The sequence below is a fragment of the Diadema setosum genome, chromosome 10 (genome assembly GCF_964275005.1).
Source record: "Diadema setosum chromosome 10, eeDiaSeto1, whole genome shotgun sequence".
Taxonomy (NCBI): domain Eukaryota; kingdom Metazoa; phylum Echinodermata; class Echinoidea; order Diadematoida; family Diadematidae; genus Diadema; species Diadema setosum.
This window is the reverse complement of record NC_092694.1, coordinates 14,511,354-14,532,667: the sequence shown is the minus strand read 5'-3', so window position 1 is coordinate 14,532,667 and position 21,314 is coordinate 14,511,354. Positions and strand designations below refer to the sequence as shown.

At 39.1% G+C, this 21,314-nt stretch overlaps 1 protein-coding gene across 1 annotated transcript in view; it reads right to left on the bottom strand.

Annotated features, from left to right (window-relative positions):
* Positions 1-1,207: 1,207 nt before the first annotated feature.
* Positions 1,208-21,314, bottom strand: part of LOC140234280 (transmembrane 9 superfamily member 4-like) — a 30,722-nt gene continuing 10,615 nt past the window's right edge. Inside the window, exons 4-18 of the mRNA XM_072314340.1 lie at positions 20,532-20,641; positions 18,548-18,650; positions 17,835-17,887; positions 17,088-17,227; positions 16,337-16,492; positions 15,611-15,678; positions 14,856-14,988; positions 13,260-13,341; positions 12,342-12,417; positions 11,694-11,873; positions 10,979-11,058; positions 10,418-10,481; positions 9,939-10,058; positions 8,490-8,579; positions 1,208-7,310 (exon numbers count right to left, since the gene is read on the bottom strand). Of these exons, the coding sequence (XP_072170441.1) occupies positions 7,161-7,310; positions 8,490-8,579; positions 9,939-10,058; positions 10,418-10,481; positions 10,979-11,058; positions 11,694-11,873; positions 12,342-12,417; positions 13,260-13,341; positions 14,856-14,988; positions 15,611-15,678; positions 16,337-16,492; positions 17,088-17,227; positions 17,835-17,887; positions 18,548-18,650; positions 20,532-20,641 (1,605 nt within the window). The 3' untranslated portion in view covers positions 1,208-7,160. The remainder of the gene's footprint in view (positions 7,311-8,489; positions 8,580-9,938; positions 10,059-10,417; positions 10,482-10,978; positions 11,059-11,693; positions 11,874-12,341; positions 12,418-13,259; positions 13,342-14,855; positions 14,989-15,610; positions 15,679-16,336; positions 16,493-17,087; positions 17,228-17,834; positions 17,888-18,547; positions 18,651-20,531; positions 20,642-21,314) is intronic.

Sequence of the window (21,314 nt, the reverse complement as noted above, 5' to 3'; positions counted from 1 at the left end):
GGGTGTAGGTTATCCCCCCTAAGTTTTTTCCTCTTTTTTTCCTCTTCTTTCGCTCGTTTTTTTTTTTTTTTTTTTTGTACTTATTCATTTACATATCTTTGCTTGTCAGCCGATTTTTGGCCGCAAAAAAAAAAGGAAAACTTATTCATATTTGCTTGTAAGCCGATTTTTGGAATGACGACCTTTTGTTTTGTTTTTGTTTTGTTTTTGTTTTTTTGTTTCGTCTTGTATTTGTTTTGGCTTGTCGTAACCCAAACTTAACTCCCCCCCCCCCCCCCCCCACCACCCGCATAGCAAAAAAGCTTTATCTGCCCCTGAGATAGGTCCAAAAGCAGTCACTATCACTGCCTCACTGGTTTTCACTGTCCCGCCCACTAATCTTCATGATGATTATGATTAAGATGTTTTGGTTTTGAATACAATTCATACTGCAGTAGCTGGAGTGTGTGCGCATGTGTGTGTGCATATATTATGATAGATGCATGTGTGATGACTTCATGAATCATTCTGCTTCCAGACCGTACTATTTAATTTTGCTATACAGGCACAGAGATTCCCCCCCCCCCCCCCCCCCACCAGTTACTGGGGGAAATCTCTTTGTATACAGGATATTGACGCCCTCAACGTCGCAAACTGGAGTAGGTTTAGGTGGATTCTTCCCCGGCGCGGAGGGCGCATTTGGTAAGATTAAAGAGGAGTCCAGGTGGCAAAGGGTCTGGACACCAGACTTTTCTGGGGACTTACCCCCACATGCAAACTGTTTGTTTGATTGTTTGTTGTTGTTGTTGTAAGTTCCCCAAAACATTATTTTAATTCCATATATGAATTTGATATACTATTATTAAACTGACTTCTGTGTAGACAGATATTCTGTATACATGGGATATTTGTTACTGGTGGTACCATTGTTTGATCCATAACGTGCAGTGTACAAGTATATCAAATATACTGTGTTGTATTGCAGACTTTAAACTTCATCGCTTCTGAACAGATTGTTCAGTCTTCCTTAAACTTATACCACTAATGTGATCTACTACATATGAGCGCTGCCTTCACTCAAGCCATATTTATATTTGGGATTCATTCTCTATCTCGATCGTAAACATACGATCCTGGCACGTCAAATAATTATGAGGTAGACAAAAAAAAAAAAAGAAAAAAGAAAGAACAAAAGAAGAAGGGATAAATCACAAGACTGCATATCAAGTTGATTTTTTGCATATCTGCACATGTCTGTTGTTTATTGTGAGTGCACTGTGTACACGTCATGTGCTGGAATCCCTACAATTACAAAGTAAAAGGAAAAAAAAAAAAACCCATCAGAAATCATCTCGACAAATAAATGCATTTTGAAATTGCTGATGCCACAAACAACCACACAGAAATGAGATCATGAGCGAAACATGAAAGCGTCATATTTGACAAAACAGTGTTTGTTGACACACAGAGAACATATTTGGTTTTTAAAAAATGACCCCCCAAAAAAGCTTACAAAAGAAAAGCGATCTGTCATACAACCTCGGGTCTAACTGGGTTACTGTGATAACTGCCTCATCCGTGCACCGTCATTACCATGGTTACTGCTCCCTGGCATCTGATTGCGGGCGTGCTTTGCACCTGGCTCCAACCCAAGCTATGATAAAATACTGTTACATCATCACTTTGAAATTCTATAATATGGTTTTTTAGTGGTGGCACAATCAGCCACCAGTTCTATAGAAAATTCTGACATCCCCCCCCCAAAAAAAAAAAAAAAAAATCACACGTGGTGACCTATGCTGTACTTGGTTACATAAGGCAATGGTTCTAGAATTAATGTGCCTTATCATCTATTTCAATGACATGTAGCCACAGTTTATATAAAATAGACCTAAAAATTAAACAGACACAAAAAAAGTCTTCAGGGGGTTTAAAGGCACATGGTCCCGGTGGTTTAGTCGAATGCATACGCAGGCGCACGGCGCAAGTTTCCTATAGAGACCTACGCTATCGACTCCTCTTTAGCACTTACGCTGTGACCCACTTCCCCCCCGAGTCCAAAGAAGTTCGATCCACTGTAGTCAGTGGTCTGATCACAATTCGGCTCATGATTCGGCTGAGGAGGATGACAGCTTTAGCAAACTTCTTTTGTGATGTCATAATAAGAAGCACATATGCACGCACCCTGGTATCACTACAGACTGCGCGATGCGCAGAGAAGACAACAAAGGCAACGTTACTTAGCAACACCTACCCACTTTACTCTTGATGACAGCTCAACTTCAGTAATCTTCATATCAATGTTAACGGTGATCGGCAGTATCATCAACAGCACCCTCTACACTACCGGGACTATGTGCCTTTAAAGGTAAGGCATGACTTCAAAATAGTAAATTCTGCACTTTCATTTGTATGCATGCATTGATGCATAACTACAGAAATCTATCACGTTTTTGTTTGATTTGCTGCCCCTAAGAAAAATCAAATATCATACACTTTAAAGTAGTACAACTGCACAGAATCAATTTTATGATTTTCACCAATTTAGTGCAGCGAGCACCATGCTTTTATCTTAAAACCTCTACCTCCAACAAGATCACATTCTATTCGCCGTCTCTTATTTTTTGTACAACAATATTACAGTGTTATGACAAACCATCATAACATATTCATTAGCTCTCAAAACTCTAATTTGACAGAAGAAAACTCAAGTGATTTTTTTTTTCTTGGCTAGACTGCACTTGTCCACCAAAATCCCTCTCTAAGCAACTTGACATAGACACTTTCGACTCTTCTGCCTCAGTGAGTCCTGCATTTTAGATCTTTTGTCTTTCTGGGACGGCAACTTTCTCAGTCTGAGGGCAAGTACAGTCAACCTTGCCTAAGTCGAATCTATTTGGACTCGAGAGAAATAGCTTCGACTTCGAGAAAATTTGACTCGTGAGGGATTAAAATCACTAGAATATAAAGAGAAGAGGATGTGAAAAGACCTTAGACATAGACGATTATCTGACTTACACGAGGTCGACTTAAACAAGGCTGACAGTACATCTAACTGGACAGAATTAAGAGTGCTCAGTTTAAAACTGTGGGAGAACATGTACATGGCTTACATGTACTTAGCATGAAATGTCCTCTGGTGGTTTGGTCTCCCTTCAGCAACATATGTCAAAAAACAAACAAGATAAACAGAATATAAGCATAATCATACTTAGGGTGGTAAAGTGACTCATGTTAACCCATTAAAGACTGGTCCCAAGTATAAATACTATAAGAAATACATGTTATAATGAAATCAGTAATTTCTCAATGGGTTAACAGAGGACTTATTACACAAAACCTATGAATGATTTTTGCCTTCTCATTCTATATTTAGACAGGCATCTCTCGTTAGACCCAAATCATTCATCTTCTGATAAAACAGTCTCGATTTGATTGTCTCAAGATAATTTCACAGTAATAAATTCGCATCTCTGGCTACTCTATCGATCAGAACTCAGGCACTGACATTTTCTTAACCTACCCTACGAGAACCCTGCGCCCTGTGTTATAATCCTACTATGAATGCCAACAGTAGTTACACAAGATCGGAGGTGGCAAACTTCACTCAGTGACCTTATTTCAGTCACTGCTACCTTCCAGCCTACTGCACTGATTCAGCTCTTGAGCATTTTTTTCATCGATCCCATGGCTCCTGGGTCAACTACAGAGGGAGCCCTTGTCAATCACAGTCACAATTAATGACACTTGGTGCCTCTTAAAATCAAGTTTCAGCTCACTCGTGTTACGTTGTCTGCTGAAATCAATTCAAGAGCTGAAGACCACACCTTTCCTTCATAATTACAGATGATCTATGGCATACTTGGTCCTTCTAACAGCCACTACACGTAAAATGGCTGAATCTATTAATGGAAATCAAATCAGTACATAGCATACTGGTATGTAAATATGCCACTAAGAATAGTATATTGAAACATACATTTTAAACAATAATATAGTAAATTTTTGAAATATTTGATGATAGTAGGAAGCCCTTCTTTGCAAAGAAGGGGTGAGGAAGGGGAAGAGTTGGGGAGGGGCCTTTTTTAAGAATGGAATTAAAAAAGAGTATCATTAGTTCATAATGACAGGCCATGCCATCATCACATATTTCTTGCTGCTTGTTAAAGGTCCCCCCCCCCCCCCGACATAGCAAAACTTTGCATATAAGAACGTAAAAGCCAAATTAAAATTTTGCAAAACAAATTGTCATCTTACTTTTAATCCGAAAGAAGATTTGGGTGATGATTGAAAGGACTAGCACACACACAAAATAACTACTTCTGAATAGAATAATGATAACAAAACATACATAAATTTGTCTCTTCTTTTGTCAGCCACGCCCTTTATTGTCACCATGGAAACTGTGAACCATCACAATGCCTGCCAAACATACAAAAGAGAACATCACTTGGTGATAGTTAGATTGGTCAGTGTTAACATGAATCAGGCGTGCTACAATGTATGTAGCACCTTCATGGTCAACCTACCAACATCTCCAAAGGGACCAGCTTACTTCTCCCTATTATTCAAAGTCAGTGGAATTTTCGGCTTAATTCCCAAAGAGGTGCTAACATTCCACACCAAAGGCAGAGAGATTTAAGGTACATGAAATGTAAAATGGGAAATTTTCACACAAGTAATCTTTCGCGCTCCGCCAGGTCAAATGATTTTTGCATGTTTTTAATTCCGCAGAATCAAAACATCAAGATGTGCTACACATAAGAAGCAAGAATATTTGCATGCTTTTGTTTTGGGGGCTAGTTTCTGGTTGCGTAAAATGTGCAAAAAAATGTACACACCGCAAAAATTTCCACTTGTAAAGTAAGTATCAGGGAGATACCGATGCAGCTAAATATGCAAAACTAATTGAATTCCCATATCAGGAATGCTTTGATATTTCTTTGCCAAAACACAGAGAGCTATTCCATTTTTTTTCAGTGAGCCTCATGCAGATTCAGGGAAACTTGTTAATTCTGCATACAAGTCTTGAAAATATACAAGAAATAAGTCGTAATATGGTCACTTTTCGAATGGTGCCGACACAACAACAAGGATTTACATGTGGATATGTAATCCTGCCTGACTTTGGAATTCTCTACAATTGCTGCGACGGGAGACAAGACGAAATATTCTGTGATTCTCAGCATATCTTCAAAGTTACAAAGCACATTTTACAAATGCAAGCCGTCCTCCGTGTTGACAATGATCAGACATCACAAAGTATTTTATGCACTGCATGGTGGGCAAGTGCATTATACACATAACTCTTACAATCATCATCATCATTATCATTATCAATCATAATGAATACCAAAAGTGTTTTGGGTATAGCACTCTATAATGTACACACTGCACTCACCAATTCTCATGAACTGGTCATGTTGAGATCCATTCATCTCTTCGTCTGAGTACCAGTTTGTTCATATATAAATTTATACTGTCACTTTGGTCGCATTTCCTATACAGTGCTTGAAAGTAAGACACCAATAGTACACACTCTACTGATCTACTTTGACGCTAATGCAAAATCCCGGTAACGCTGTTACTGTGGATCAATTCAGTGAAATCATAGCACGATGCCAAGTAAGCCAGGGGAGGCTCAACTAAACCATTAAAGCATTGAAACAATATGACATAGAGGTTAAGAGTCATTAGTATTAGTGTCATCACGAATGTTCAAATGTTACAGCATGATATGAGGTAATAAACTGTAAAATGGGGAATGTTCATGTGCATTTCAATTTCGCGAGAGACAAGATTTGCAAAATTAAAATGTACATGAAAGTTCTTGCCTACACTTTATGCATTGAATGTTACTGAGGCAACTTGCGAAAATTTCATGCCGCGAAAAAGGCCGTCGGCTCCAATTCGCGAAAATATCATGTTTTACGGTACAGGAGACTTCACCCTGAACTGCAATGTTGGGGAGGGAAGGGAGAAGATTTGGTGCTTAGCGTTTGTGACTGTTGCGAATTTGCCACAAAAAAAACCCCAAAATCTAGAAAGAAAAAAAAATCACCTTCGTCGTCAGAAAGAGTCCTACTGTACTGACTCTGCGGAGTATTTCAGGGCTTTAAAGTCGCAATCTGCAATACTTTTACGGTAGAAAAGAGATTACCTAATAATGATAATGGAAAAACAATTACATGTAATATCAGAATGACAACTGTACAAACTACACACATACCTCATGAAGATGGTAAGAAAATATGATTTACGGTCCACCTGTGTATACCTTAGCCTTTTAATCAAAGTAAGAGTGGTTGGAAGAATTAGATTAATGCACATTTTAACCATACTGTAATCACTGAAATATTTACTTATACCGGTGAGTCATAGTATTCAGGTTAGATGAAAATACACCTGGTTAGAGTATGATGGGCTTGTACATGCAGATTTATATCATCAAAGAGCATTTCTTTATGTATGTGTACAAACGTGAGGAGAATGTCATTCACAATTCTAATTCTGTTTTTCTCGTACAAATTTCTATCAAGGTGAGGAGCTACCTTCACTTCAGGTTAGATAAAATTTGCTGCTAATAAAAATAGGAGAATAATTAGGACAAACATGCCACTGCACAGTAACCATGCTCTATCGACATCGTAAGTGCAGAGCAGAACAAAATAAAACCAAAATGGTATCTGAATACTTGTTCTGCAGTATGGTTTCATGGAAGGGATTCTCCTTTAGTTAAAGATCTCATGATACAAAGAGATGTCCAGTCTACTAAATAATATACACTTGACAAACTCTTTGTTTGCATTTAATTGCCTGAGGAACAAATGCAACATCAACATGATTGGCATGACTTCAACAACACTTACTCACAGCAAGCTTCAGTTTTGGTTCTTGTTCATGTCATGGCCACAATTCAGTGACAGAGTACAAGTCTACATAGAAAGAAATAGTATGAAATAATCTATACAAATGAAGATAAAAATAAGAAAAAAAAAATGCAGAGGGAATAAAATTTACAGCATTCATAACTTTAATCTACATCAGCTCTCAAAACAGACTGGGCTCCAAACCACCGTGGTACTGATGTGTGCACGGGTAGGAATGCCATCGGCTTCTCGCGATGATGTCCACTGGTGCACACACGAATATCAACAGGTGAGACTACAGATACGGGGAGGTCAGTCAATCTTGACGGCACTGTAGATCTTTGCCACAAACCAGTAGGCGGCGTAGAAGCCTATCGTCCCGGTTAGGATCCAAAATGTGACGACCATCATGAAAGTGTAGCCAAAGTACAGAAGGGCGGGAATGAACTGGGTTATCTCCAGCTGTGCAGGTTGACAAACAAACAAACAAACAAACAAACACAGAGGGAGAGCAATGAGTAAAAACATATATTCGTACATTCACTGTGGAAATGATAACTGGGTCACAATTTAGGTGGGCTAAACTTCAATGAATTTAATTTGTTTACAATTTTGCAGAAGTGCATGTTTCTGAACATACTTGATATCAAAGAAAACATTTGCTTGTCATTATTCTGTACTTGCAAAGAGCACATAAATTTCCCCAAATTTGCAAACTTAGAAATTGCAACTTTGGTTAAATTTGGGGGCCAAGTTTGTAGATTATTTGGAAGTAATATATTTTCATCCCATTACATCAAATTTTGTTGAATAAAATGGCACACCGTTTGTCAAACTGGAGGCACTTCAATTTGTTTACAGATACCTTTTCTCGTGGGGATTACCTCCTGCAACTTGTGTCAAACAGCAAGTTAATCATTGTCCAAAGAAGATCAGCCTTTGTCCAATTGGAGTGTAATCTTGGTCAAAAAGGGGGTAGACTTTGTTGAAAGTTGGTAATTACCATAATTGGTAACTTGTTTATCACCTGGAGAATATCTTGCAACATTCATCCAATGAGGTAAACTTGCAGTTCAGTCAAAAGTTAGCTTTGGTCCAAATAGGAGCTCATTCTACAGCTGCTGTCCAATTCCAGGGCATCAGTAGTCTATAAAACTGTGGAGTTCATTGCTCTCCAACTGGGGCCTACCCCATTTCTGATTCTATGGGCAGACAACAGCTGCTTACATGGAGGAAAACTTCTCCAAGGTCCCCCATCGCATGAAAACATGGTAACTCTGGAATCAAGAATAGTAGCCACCAGAATGGCACTGCAGTGGACTCCCGTTATAACGAAGTCCTCGGGACTGGCAGTTTTCTTTTGCTATATCAAAATTTCGATATAACAAAACAAATAAACAATAACAAACATAGAGTGGATTATGTTGGGGGCTTGAATCTTCACTTTGTTGTAACCAGGATTTTGTTATAACCGTGTTTGTTATAATGGGAGTGCACTGTATTCCATAGCTAATCAAAGCCAAGAATTTTAAGAAATCAATGACGTTTACCACTGATTCCAGAGTTACCGTCATCATAAAGTTACTGCAGTTCTATGCAACGGGGGGCTCTGGTACCACAGCGCATGCCATAAATTCTCACCTTGGTGATGAAATAGAAGACAGAGTATACAAAGACATAGAAGGCTGACCCGCCCGACACGATGAAAGACCTCCACCACCAGTGGTAGTCCTGAGGAAAAACAACAACAAAACAACATGCCATCTTATATGTAAATGATAAAGAAGTACAGTCAACCTTGTCTACATCAATCTATTTGGACTGAAGAAATAGCTCTGACTTATGAGGGATAAATTAAAGTCAATATAGAATATAAAGAGAAGAGGACTTGAAAAGACCTTTGACTTGGGCGATTATTTGACTTATGCCAGATCAAATTAAGCAAGGTTGACTGTATTATCTTTATCTTCAAGTGGATGGCTTCGTTTTTGGTGGGGGAAAAATAATTATCCAAAACTTTCACCACACATAACAGCAAAATGAATGCTAGCCAAGAAGACAAAGCTTTGTCAATCCAAATTGAGTTATCAGATTCAATGTCTGTCAGCTCTCATACAGCAAATTTACAGAACATTTTCAACGTATGCCTTCAAGAATATCAAATCTTAAGGATCAAATGGAGAGAATGCAATTTCCAGAGGGAATAAGTTTTGACTTAAATCTTTAGCTTGGCAGCATAAGCCTGGTAGATAATAATTTATTGTAATTCTGACCACCACTACTAGTCTGGGTTGTGCCATGGGGGTCTGTATTCGACAGCCACTTCCAAGATTATGTCAACACTGCCAGGTAATTTTACCGAGTATTGCACCCTGCTCTCTACGACTAGTGCAATGGGATCTTTTACATCGCATATCCACTGGCTGTAACTCTTTCGCAAGAGGAAGTGTCATGTCCTGTCGTACATGTAGAGTGTTTTGCCTCACAAAGGGGGGAAACAGCACAGATTTATGACAGTGCGTTCAAAGGCTCTCCTAAAGCAAATTGAACTGTACCGTACACGCACCAGATGAGCACTCGAATGCTCCTAAAGTGTAATGTACTCAACCGAACTGAGCCAAAAGTGGACTACCTCCCGACGTGTGCCAAAAGTGGTCCCAAAGCGTACTAAAAGTTCGCGTGTGGAGAATATGTTTAACAAGCACATATGTCATAATGCACAGAATTCATTCTCTTTGTTTTGGACAGCTGTAAGTAGTTTAAGCATGCCCGGTGAATGACCCAGTTGCTACAAAATGTGTGATCTCTTCTCAAAATAACTCACAAGGTACGCTTTCTCCACAGAGCACTCAAACACTCCAAATCTGGTAAGTTCAGCACAATTCACTTTGGTTTGCTTTGGAGCGCTCGAGCGCACCCTAACACAAATTACTCGATGGGTCTAAATTCAAATCTTATTTCTGTCGATGTGAATGTGCTAGTTCATTGGCTAGCTTGCTGCCCTCTACTGGTCACAATGAGAACAGGTCATCAGACAATGAAAGCAACAACAACAACAATAACAAAAAAAGACTGGCTTGACCACCTCACCTCTCCACACAGTTGAAAGTAGACCATAACGATTGCAATTTGACCGCAGGAGACGATGAGGATGAGGAACACGAGGAAGAGGAAGCCAAAGAGATAGTAGAACTGGTTCTCCCAGATTGCCTGAAAATAAATACAGCAAAATGCGACCATTAGGAGTGGAAGGCACAGCCTACACAGCTGCTACTATCAATGTGTATTATTTTCTTCCTTATTTACACTCAGTATGACAGTCTAATATTCATGAAGATGAGTTGCGAAGGATTTACTGTTGGTGTAAACTTTATGTGAACCATTCTGTGTTGCAATTTTGACTGAACTGTTCTCCTCTCAAATAACACTACAAACTTTACAACTTAAAAGAGCACTGCCACTTGCTGAATGGCCCTCCTATCCAAAACCACAAAACAGTGAGAATGATACTTTAAGCACTTGCATATTAAGACTACACAACACATACGCAGCCTAAAGAGCTGACTTACGGTTAGAATGAAAAAGAGCTCAATGAAGACAGCTCCAAACGGCAAAATTCCAGCCATCAGGGTGCTGGAAGAGGACATAAAAAGAACAAAAAGATCAAAAGAATGAACAGGAGAGCTGGATTAAAAATGCCACAGAGTGTCAAAATTGAACACATGCCCTTATCGAATGTATTAAACAACATATCGTCATATAATAATGCATAACATTGTGGATAAAAGCAGAACATCTTGGAGAGACATTGATTTTAGCAGTGTATCTCTTTACAGGCTGAGGTAAAGAAACAAACAAACCTGGACCAATCCCAACATCAAGTACAATATTGGTGTTTGAGATAATATTGGCGTTAGCAGTGATGCTCTTATAATGGTACAATAAAGTTGATACTGGTGTACTGAACTCTAACAAACTGTCAGCATTTGATTACTTGATGAATACTGAAGAAATATATGAGGTACAAACATTTCAGATTTCTGCCTTTTTCACATTACCATAACTGCCAATTCAAAAAAAGTGTAGACAACCCTGTGTTTCTCTAGACCAAAGTTCTGAGCACAACTCACCTCAAGAAGGGGTTCATGTACCAGACTTGTTCTGGAACTTGACGGGGGATTTGGTTGGTCCTCACTGGGTGATCGTATGGCTAGCAAGACAAGGGTAAAGGAAATCACATATTACCACACATTTCTTTTTCTTTTTCAAAATTTCTTTCTGACTTTACGTATGTATTACAATCAAGATACTGTAAAACATGATATATTCGCAGCACGAAATTTTTGCGAATTGGAGCCGATGGCCTTTTTCGTGGCATGAAATTTTCGCGAATTGCCACTGGCGTTCAATGCATGTAGTGTAAACAAGAAATTTCGCGTGCATTTTAATTTCGCGAATCTCAGCGCTTGCGAAATTCGCGAAATTAAAATGCACGCGAACATTCCTCGTTTTACAGTACTTCCCTATGTACTGATGATTCGGGGGATTACAAAAATTCATAATTCATAATTGTGAGATATGATAAGATAGCAGTATGGGATTAAAAAGTAAGGACACCGTACATCATCTCTACTGTGTGTCGAGTCATTAAGCATGGCAATAGAACAGCAAGCTGTGATAACATCTCATCAAGGTAAAAAGAAAGAGTCACATGTCTTCATGAAATCTTTCAACAAAAAACTGTCAGACATAATCTTTACCGTAATTCTAAGTTCTAAACCTGAAGCTTGGTCTCAACCAAAACTATTAAGCATGAATGAAAGGAGAGAAAACGCTGTGCCTTACCTGTTTCCTGTACCCAAAGTAGTATCCGACGAGGACAAGGGGCAGGGAAATGCCAAACCACATGCAGAGGAGGGCCAGCAGAGTGGTAAAGGGCACAGCCCCTGACGAGTGCTTGCCCCAGATGAAGAAGTTGAGGAAGAAGGAGGTTCCGAACATGAAGGATGGGTAGATGAGGGCAGTCTGGATGGATGGGAGGAAACAAGCAATAAGAACGATGACAATATAGGAAGTATGGTTCTCTCAACATGTTCATGGTAAATATAGACAAAAAATATAGACATGCATGTAAAAGGGCATTTACAGTTCCACTTTGTGCATGAGCACAAAAAGGTCATTTGTACAATCAGGTGTGTTGGTTTTTAAATTCACTGAGATAAACATTTTAGTTACAGTGTACATCATGATTATTCCAGAGGGGATGTAGTTACACTATGCTCAAAATGGCCTGAACTGCCTCTGACACCATCTCACACTGGACTTTCTCATAATGGCTCAGCCTGGCTTGTACTGGCAGATTCAGGCCCATTTCTACTCAGTGTAAGATTGGTCTGAATAGGTACCACCAAGAAACAAACTTTGTCCAGTGTGAATCGGGTGTGAATGAATTTGAGAATATGCCTGTGCAGGTCAGGGTCACCAAGAACTCACCATGAACGCTGCTGTAGTCCACCTTGTTCCCTTCATTGTCTTATACAGCCTGCCCGAGAAGTATCCCGCAAACACACTGGCATAGGAAAGCGGGAACAGAACAAAATGATTACTTTAATTGTACACTTGCACTAATTCGTATTTCAAATGCAAGTAATAGACCTCTTTGCACTGTATTTGTAAAATACCACACTCGATGGCTGTGTTTTAATCTATGTGACCCTATTCATGTCGAAACAAATGAAAAATGACATCAACATATAAATGACATCAACATATCAATGACACACGTGCAGGAAACTATCATTTGTACTTATTACAATATCTTTTCTCTGACTGAGGTATAAAACACACCAGCAGCAGTCCTGATATAAAATCCTAAGTCACATGATTGTGAACCTCAACATGAGTTGAGGTTCACACAGGACATCAGTCAATGAAACTAACCTTGCTAAAAATTCTATCTACACTTTTCCACCTTTCCAAGGCCCTTTTTGAAATGTTGCATGTCTCTGTTTGAAACCTGCCCTTTGAATCTTGATATATCATGATTATCTCAAATAATGCCAAAATTATAGAAACCGAGGGGCCATTTCATTGAACTGCATGAAGCTGTTGTAAATCAATATAACTGTATTTACCACAGAAATAATTAAAATCCTCCAGGCTGATTGCTGTTTTTAGACAGGCACCACAATAACTGCAATCACTGCAACTTACAGATTGCAAACTTCCTCACGAAATGGGCCCCAGATCAGTCAAAATTTTAATGGGCTTGGACTAAAAACTAATTCGTAAGTTACCAAGACAATTTAAACAGATAGGAGTTATCTAAGACACATCCTCACAGTATCTCTGCATAGCCATCTACAGCTTTCATAGTAAAGGCATTGTGCTGATATACAGAGATTTTCTTACCCAAAGAAGACGAAGCCAAAGAGAGCTGCATTCAGGAGGGCTCCTCTACTGCTTGGTGACAGCATGCCAAACATTGCAATCACTGTAAAATACAAAAATACAACAAGGCAAGTGCCATAATGTGTCTCGCCCATTCGCGCACAAGAAATTGTACGCAAATGGGATATAACAGATTTAAAAAAAAAGAGATATAAAAGGGTAAAAATTTATGGCAAAAAAGAAATGTGCCATAAAAACTTAACATTGGGCCCTTAAAGTTTGTTGACCCCTGCCTGTGACCTTTGACCTTGTGGTGACCATCCACTCCCCAAGGGACATGTACCATCCAAGTTTGGTCACAAACGGACCTATGGATCAAAAGTTATGACCCATAATAGAAACGCACCATAAAAACTTAACATTGGGCTCTTAAAGTTCCTTGACCCATCCTTGTGACCATTGACCTTGTAGTGACCATCCACTCCCCAAGGGACATCTACCATCCAAGTTTAGTCACAAATGGAGTTATGGATCAAAAGTTACGACCCATAATAGAAACGCGCCATAAAAACTTAACATTGGGCTCTAAAAGTTTGTTGACCCCTGCTTGTGACCTTTGACCTTGTGGTGATCATCCACTCCCCAAGGGACGGCTGCCATCCAAGATTAGTCACAAACGGACCTATGGATCAAAAGTTATGACCCATAATAGAAATGCGCCATAAAAACTTAACACTGGGATCTAAAAGTTTGTTGACCAATGCTTGTGAGCTTTGACCTTGAGGTGACCTTCATATATGGTAAAATGTGAAACTTTGTATGACCCCTCTTCCCTCGAAGTTTGATTGCAATTGAAGCCCAGAGTAAAGAGTTATTGAAGTTTTTGTAGCGTTACGGACAGACGACGGACGGACGGACGACGGACGGACAGACGCCGCAGGCGATCCCTTGGTCTCCCCTCACCTCCGGTGGGCTCGACAAAAATCAAGTTGAAAGAAGCAAGACTGGGGAAGAAACAGAGCTCAAATGGTGGGAAGCTGTCACTCTGCAAACTCTGTATGTGCAATGTCCGCATGTCCGTCTCAGTCGACGTCGAAGTTAGCATACGTATTTTGCTCAAACGCATAAACCCGCCCAAACCGATAGATAAATAGCCAAATGCGGGCGATTCCATTCCTGTCACATAAAGCTTTCATTTTATGTGGTGTTTGAATATTACATGGTGTTCCCTACTGGACTGGAGAGTAAATTCTTCTAAGTTTGTGTCACTGTTTTGTGTGCAAAAGTCATGGCTCTATGACAATCTACTGGTCATTTGAAAGAAAAACAATCATGGATTTGTCATACAATTAACATCAAAGCAAAGCTTGGCATTTTTCCTACAACTTCGCTCATTCCATGTCTGGGATAACAAAACTCTAAATAAGTTATATGGATTTAACAAACAGAACGTTTTCTGGAAGCATGACTGCATTGCCGTCTCAGAATACTTTTGCACACAGGGGGTTTGTACATCATGGCACATCAAGAGTTAAAAGCTGAAAAGAGATTTCCCTGCTCGCATCAAATTTAGTGGGCAACTTTGAAAGAACATCAACTTGAAACGCATCCACTTACCAATGGTCATCAGTGCCATGCAAAGAATCTGGACTCCAGCACCGACCAGGGCAGCCAAGAACTGCTTGAAGCGAGGAGGGCGGAAGACGTCACCGTGGACCAGCTTCCATCCCGTCTCCTCTGCTGTGTCCTCCTAGATTGGTGGAAGAATTGTAACAGCACTTGGACATTTGTGGCATTGTGATATGGAGTGGTGTTAGGAGACTGAAAGGGGAGCCTAGATTCAATTCAAACTTGCCATGCTCACAAAACATTATACTACATCCGTAGCAATTTCTTCTCCTCTACTGTAACAAATTCAGTATAGAGTTTACAACAACAGTGCATATCTACTAGTCTTGTATATCATGATACCAAATTATGAAAATCTAATAGAAACTATTGACATAAAATTCATGATAAGGACTCAATTTGATCTTGTCAATTTGTTTTTGTCTGTTTCTGTTTCTCTTGGTATAAGTTCTGTTCTCTACACAGATTCACAATGTGCTATCATGCCTGGCCATGGTAGTAAGAAAAGGAGTACTTTATACCACATAATTCTTTATTGCTTGCAAACACAACACACAATACATAGAACATACATGTATACTGGGAAAAGGTTTCATCATATCACGTAAGGTTGACATTTTCAACACCAGAATTTAACCACTTCCCTTCCTGATTCTAAAATCCCCAACAGACTTTGCACACAATCCATGAGATTATAGCAAGGAGGGGGTTAACTGCCTGCAGCCAGTGTGGACGTCACTCACCCCATCTTCTTCTGTGTACCTGGCGATGTCCCTCCTCAGTGTTCTGATCATGATCATTGTCAGGATACCTTGTAGTGGGACAGATATCACAACACAGGGAGGGTGATCAGTTTGAAGATCAAAAAGCTTTATCATGATCAGCCACTTGTAATGATATATATATGTAATGATACAGGGTCCATTGCATAAAAATTAAAACTAATATCAAACTTAATCACGCATAACTCACTAACTTTCCACCTATGAGAATCAGCTATTTAGGACTCACATTTGATTTTATGTTTGATATCAAAAAGCAACATTTCTTATGTGGTATGCTTATTCTACATCCAGGGTAAAATTATCATTGTCAAATATAAACTTGTGTGCATGTCTGTCTGTGTTTATGTGTGTTTGTCTGTGTACACCCGTGTACATCTGTGATCAGTTAGCGTTTCCACATTAAAATCAGGAAGATTTTACAGAGCCCTCGGGGAGACACAGTGTGTATCAAGCATCTCAAAGACTCAATTGTCAACAATCAGCCACCATATCAAGGATGCTCCAAAGAGTTTTTCAAGAAGATACTAGTGTGATATGTAAACCTCAATAGGTGTTCACAGTGCTATATCAGGGATAGGCTTTTTATATTCTTTTATAAGGGAATCAAGAAATTATCAATTTTTTTTTTTTTTTACAGAGAGCCTCCGGCACAAGCACTGAAAGAGGCTTGGTAGGTCTACTCACCAGCGAGGAAGAAGATGACGACCAGGGAGTTGATGATGGAGAACCAGTGGATCTGGACGTCGCTCATGGCCAGGTAGGTGTCCCAGCGGGAGGCCCAGACGATGTCACTCTCCTCCCAGTTGATGCTGTAGGAGAAGACGAGGGTCTGCTTCTCCGCTGGAGATGGGGGTGGGGGGTATGGAAATGATGCAATGCGTTACAAAACTATTACGATTACTGTATACGCCGAATATTTCGCGAGGTTTTTAATTTCGCAAATTTCGCGAGTCAGGTGCTATTCGCGAAATTAAAGACACACGAAAATATTGTCTCTGATCCCGATGTGGATGTGATGTATGCGTGCACATTTCTCCGTTCAGTACAAGACTCCACGATCGCGAATTTAAGCACTCACGAAATCGTCGGGAATTCCCAATTCGCGAAAATTTACACTCGCAAAATATATGCCGTATATAGTATGTCATGCGCTGTGGGTAGCTTTGTGATTTTTGTAACCCCTGCAAGTATTTCTGTGAAATTCTACTTTCAACAGCATACATTTGTACATCAAATTTGAGGCATGCCATTTATTTGAGACCACGATGTCATCTGGATTGACGTGAAGGCATAGTACTGTAACAGTGGAAATTTTCACAGTTTGGAGATTTTTGGAAATTTCATAAATCGCATGCAAGTTCCAGGTGGTGGAATATCAATGCATCATCTTTTGTGGATTCTCTTTTTTAATTGTGCCATTCCTGCTCCTACTCACCATCAGCGACAACCTCCATGGCTTCGGGTGGAGGGTTCTGGTCAACTGCGGGCGCTGTGCAGTCGTCCGACTCCTTCTTGCCCGCTTCGTGCTTCAGGCTGCGGGCGTGGACATCAAAGCCGACGATGCGGAACTCCGTTCTACACAAGGAGGACAGGGGAAAAATGTAGAAAGTGACATCTACAAGAATAGGCCACGCAGAGCTTTGTACAACCACAGAGTCTCTCTACTCAGCTTTGGTCTGAGAACTGGAAGTATGATGTTGGTGTAAAAACATACTCAATGGCTAGTAGGTAGGATTCCCCTTCCTAGCAAATATTTCACTTTATCACCAAACTATTCTTACAACAGGATCTTTTGAAAGCAAGCTAAGCATACATTTGGCTAAAGAATATTCATGAAACTGTAATAAGACAGGTTACTTGAATGACATAACATGCAGTCACACACAACATTTTCTGTGAACCTAGATGTTTTATGAAATTGCAAAAAACGAAATGGTTTCTCAAGCAAGAAAGCTGCTTTTACTATTACTAAAGATGTTAAAATCACAAAAGATACATGTGCAAGTATTGCTCATTCAAAATCCTGGTGTTATATCAGCTAAGCCTCACTTCGTTTTTGTTTGTTTGTTTGTTTGTTTTGTTTGTTGTTGTTGTTTTTTTTGCTTCATCAAGACCTAGACATGAGAATGATGGCTGAATGAAAACAATTACCATGTTTTAAATAAAAGATAACTTCACTTACTCAGTCAGTTGATGATATTTCATGTTGAGGTCTAGATGATTATGTACATAAATCTGCATAAAAAGAAGAGGAAAAACGAAATCAAATTTTCTAACCTACAACACGAGCAATTTTGATATAACTTTAATTTCCTCATCCCTATATATGGATTAGCACGATGACCCCTTTAATACACAGATTTGCAAAAAGGTAAATACCATCTCAATAAAGTGAAAATGCAGTGCCCCCCCCCCCCCAAAAAAAAAAAAAAAAAAAAAAACACCCCAAAACAGTTCTAGTTACAACTAATCTGTATACATTTAAATTTAACTCATCTTAACAGAAAAGCTCCAACAAAGACAAGTGAGAGAGAAAAAAAGAATATTTAGCATAACCTGTGACAGCTCATATACTTTTCTCCATGAGAGTAAGATTTTTGCTCTGTTATCTATAGTTATATGAAATACAGCACTCTATTAAATTATACTGCTGTATGAAATTCTATATAATGTAAACTTTTTAATATCTAGGAAGAATCTCACTTTCAATCTGCTAAACTTAAGATTGCTTCAGAGAAAAGAAGATAGTACATATCATGGTGACAGCAAGAAATGAACAGAATTATATTGAAAAATAAGAAAACTGAGTTAAGAAAACGAGTTCATTTCACCAAATATTTTTTTTTTCCACAAAAGCAAAAGCGATAACAGATGTGTTGGCTTGCACAAACAGACCTTGCTGTTGGCCACAAAACCAAGTTTGTAGCCGTGGGCATACTGAAAGGTGCCGTCATTCTCAATCTGGATCTTTGTTGCTGCTGGCAGATTGTCCGCAATCCTGCCATGAAGAAAGCAAAATGGAAAAGAAATAATGTATTCTCATCAATTATTCCTCTCTAAAATCAAAGACAGATGAAATAAAAACAACAAAGAAAAAAATAGACAAACATGTAGTGGACACAACACAGGAAAATTTGCTGGGCCACCTACTGTATGAAACAGCAGCAGACGAGGAAGGGATGACCCTGCCAGGAGTGACAATGGTACTGATGCACACTGGTACACTGATTTGTACATGTACAGCGTGTGGGGGGGGGGGGGGTACAGGGTATTAAAGGTACAACTGAATTGGACAACCAGGTGAAAATCAGGTGAAACAACTAAAGTGAAATTTGATGACATGCTCAAGTTGTTTTTGATGAAGAGGAAAATGAAACAAATGGAATCAGAAGACATTTAGCTGGAGATCAAAGTTGAAATAACATTTAAAAAAACATTATTTACTTTTATAGAATTTTTAAAATTTCATAGGGTTTCATGAAGCAGGAATGCTGGTCACAATGACATATTGGAAACACTGTGTAGGATCAAGGTGACAATTTTACATCCTGCACACGATGCTCCTAGACACTTGATTTTCTTTTGACAGACACAAAATTGAAGGGAAAGGATTGTATTCTTTGCAGAAATTGTGGTGCAATACTTTACAATTCATTGTATTAAAACATGGCAAATAGTGACTTTTGAGGAGGAGGGGAATACAGTAATTTGTTCAGTCTGTTTTGTTTGATTTCTATAAAACTTTGTGAAGTTCCGTTTTGCTAAACTCTTTAATATGCCAATAGAATTTCCCTTTAATTGGTATGTTGTACCATGACATGTTCATGTTAGACTACAGAATATTTTTTAAAAATACATGTAGCACAAAGTAAAAAGTACTTTCTTGTGCTCATCAGCAAAAGGCAGACTGCAAATGCACTGATTTTTATAGCTGTCACAACGGTTATTTAATACTAATGACTACTTCCACCCTCCACTGGTAAAAGGAAACACCTGACTTTAGCACTTGTTGGTTGTGACACCTCCTGTACCAGTCATGCCACGTACACTACAATTTGTACAGTGTATTTTTGAATACCACGTATGTACAAGGTTGTATGTGGCCTGAACCCAAGTTTCATGACTTTGACACTTTTCATAGCAAAGGCAAAAAAAAAAAAGAAAAAAAAAAAGAAGAAGGACAAAGCAGGATGAAAGATGAACATGCACAAAGTCACAACTCCCAAGGCACATTCTGTACAATGTACATTATTGTAAAATGCACAACTACACTACACATCAATTTGTGCTACTATATGAGTACTAATCAAAGATGTACATGTACAAACAAGAGACACAAGACAGGTATACACATACAACGTGTACAATGTAGAAACACATACACAACCATCAATTTGCAAATCTTTCAAGACCTCCGGCATGACTCAATGACATGTAATCTTCATCCATTTTCAATAGATCACAGGCCTCAGAAACTCATACTCTCATTGACCAATATCTCCACTGACGCTTTGTCATTTCTTTCATGGGTGCACTTTGAAATTATAACAATACTTAGTCCTTGGCCTAAAAATTCTATGAATTGTGCAATTACAAAGTACAAATGTAATTGACCTGGAAAAGACCCACAGAACTACTCAGTATACTGTGTGTCAGCAATCCCTATACCCCCTGGAACGGCCAATACCCAAATCCCAGTGCTCTGTTGTGCCGAGGTGACTGACAATTATATAAATTTTGTGCACGCACAAACAAACTGCATTGTGTTGCATCAATGGCTAAAACACGCTTTAATACAAATAAAAGGAAAAAAAAATCTTCTCATAATGTACATGTATTATTCATTGCTCTTGCATTCAAGCAACCTGCATATACTCACAAGTGTACATTGTAGTCTTCTTTGATCCTCTGAACCAGTGTGTGGGCTTCTTTCTTGTTCAGCTCGACCTCACACAACACTTTGCAACTGTGCTGTACCTTCATTTGTACCTGTATAAAAGCAAGACGTGATAACCAGAATGAGGATACAAGGACAGATGTAGAGGAAAGAACATGGTACTATAGATAGAGTAAATGCATTAAAACCATGCATGCATCCCTGCACTTTACATAGTGGTGATGTCCTTAACCCGCTGAAGACGAGTGCCGAGAGTACTCGGGCAGGTGTCTACAGTATGGGAAATGCGCTGCAGCAACATTAGCCCGTCCTCAACGGGTGAAAATCTAGAGTATAGAATGTCTGTAGCATTCACATACAATGAAAATCCCAGAGGCTTGACCCACATACATTGTAACTGCTCATCTGTCAATCCAAGGAGATATTTTATCTCACCTTCATGAGCAATCCAATTGAGTACAGCAATGTCATAATACATGCAGTCCCATATGTGACATACAGATGTATGTACAGTATTTACAGAACTTTGTATTATCATGATAATTTGCCCGCGGTGACCGTGTGAATGCTGGAACAAATAATCTCAAGATTTTATATTCCATCATTTAAAGCATACAGCAGTGTGCGCACCACGCCGTGATATGCAAGAACAAAAGGGCAAAGAGAAGCACATACAGTGAAGCATACTGTGGGCGCTAGTTTGGCAGATTTCACGCACTAATTATTGTGATCAGCAATTAGTGCGATATTTCTGTCCATGGATGT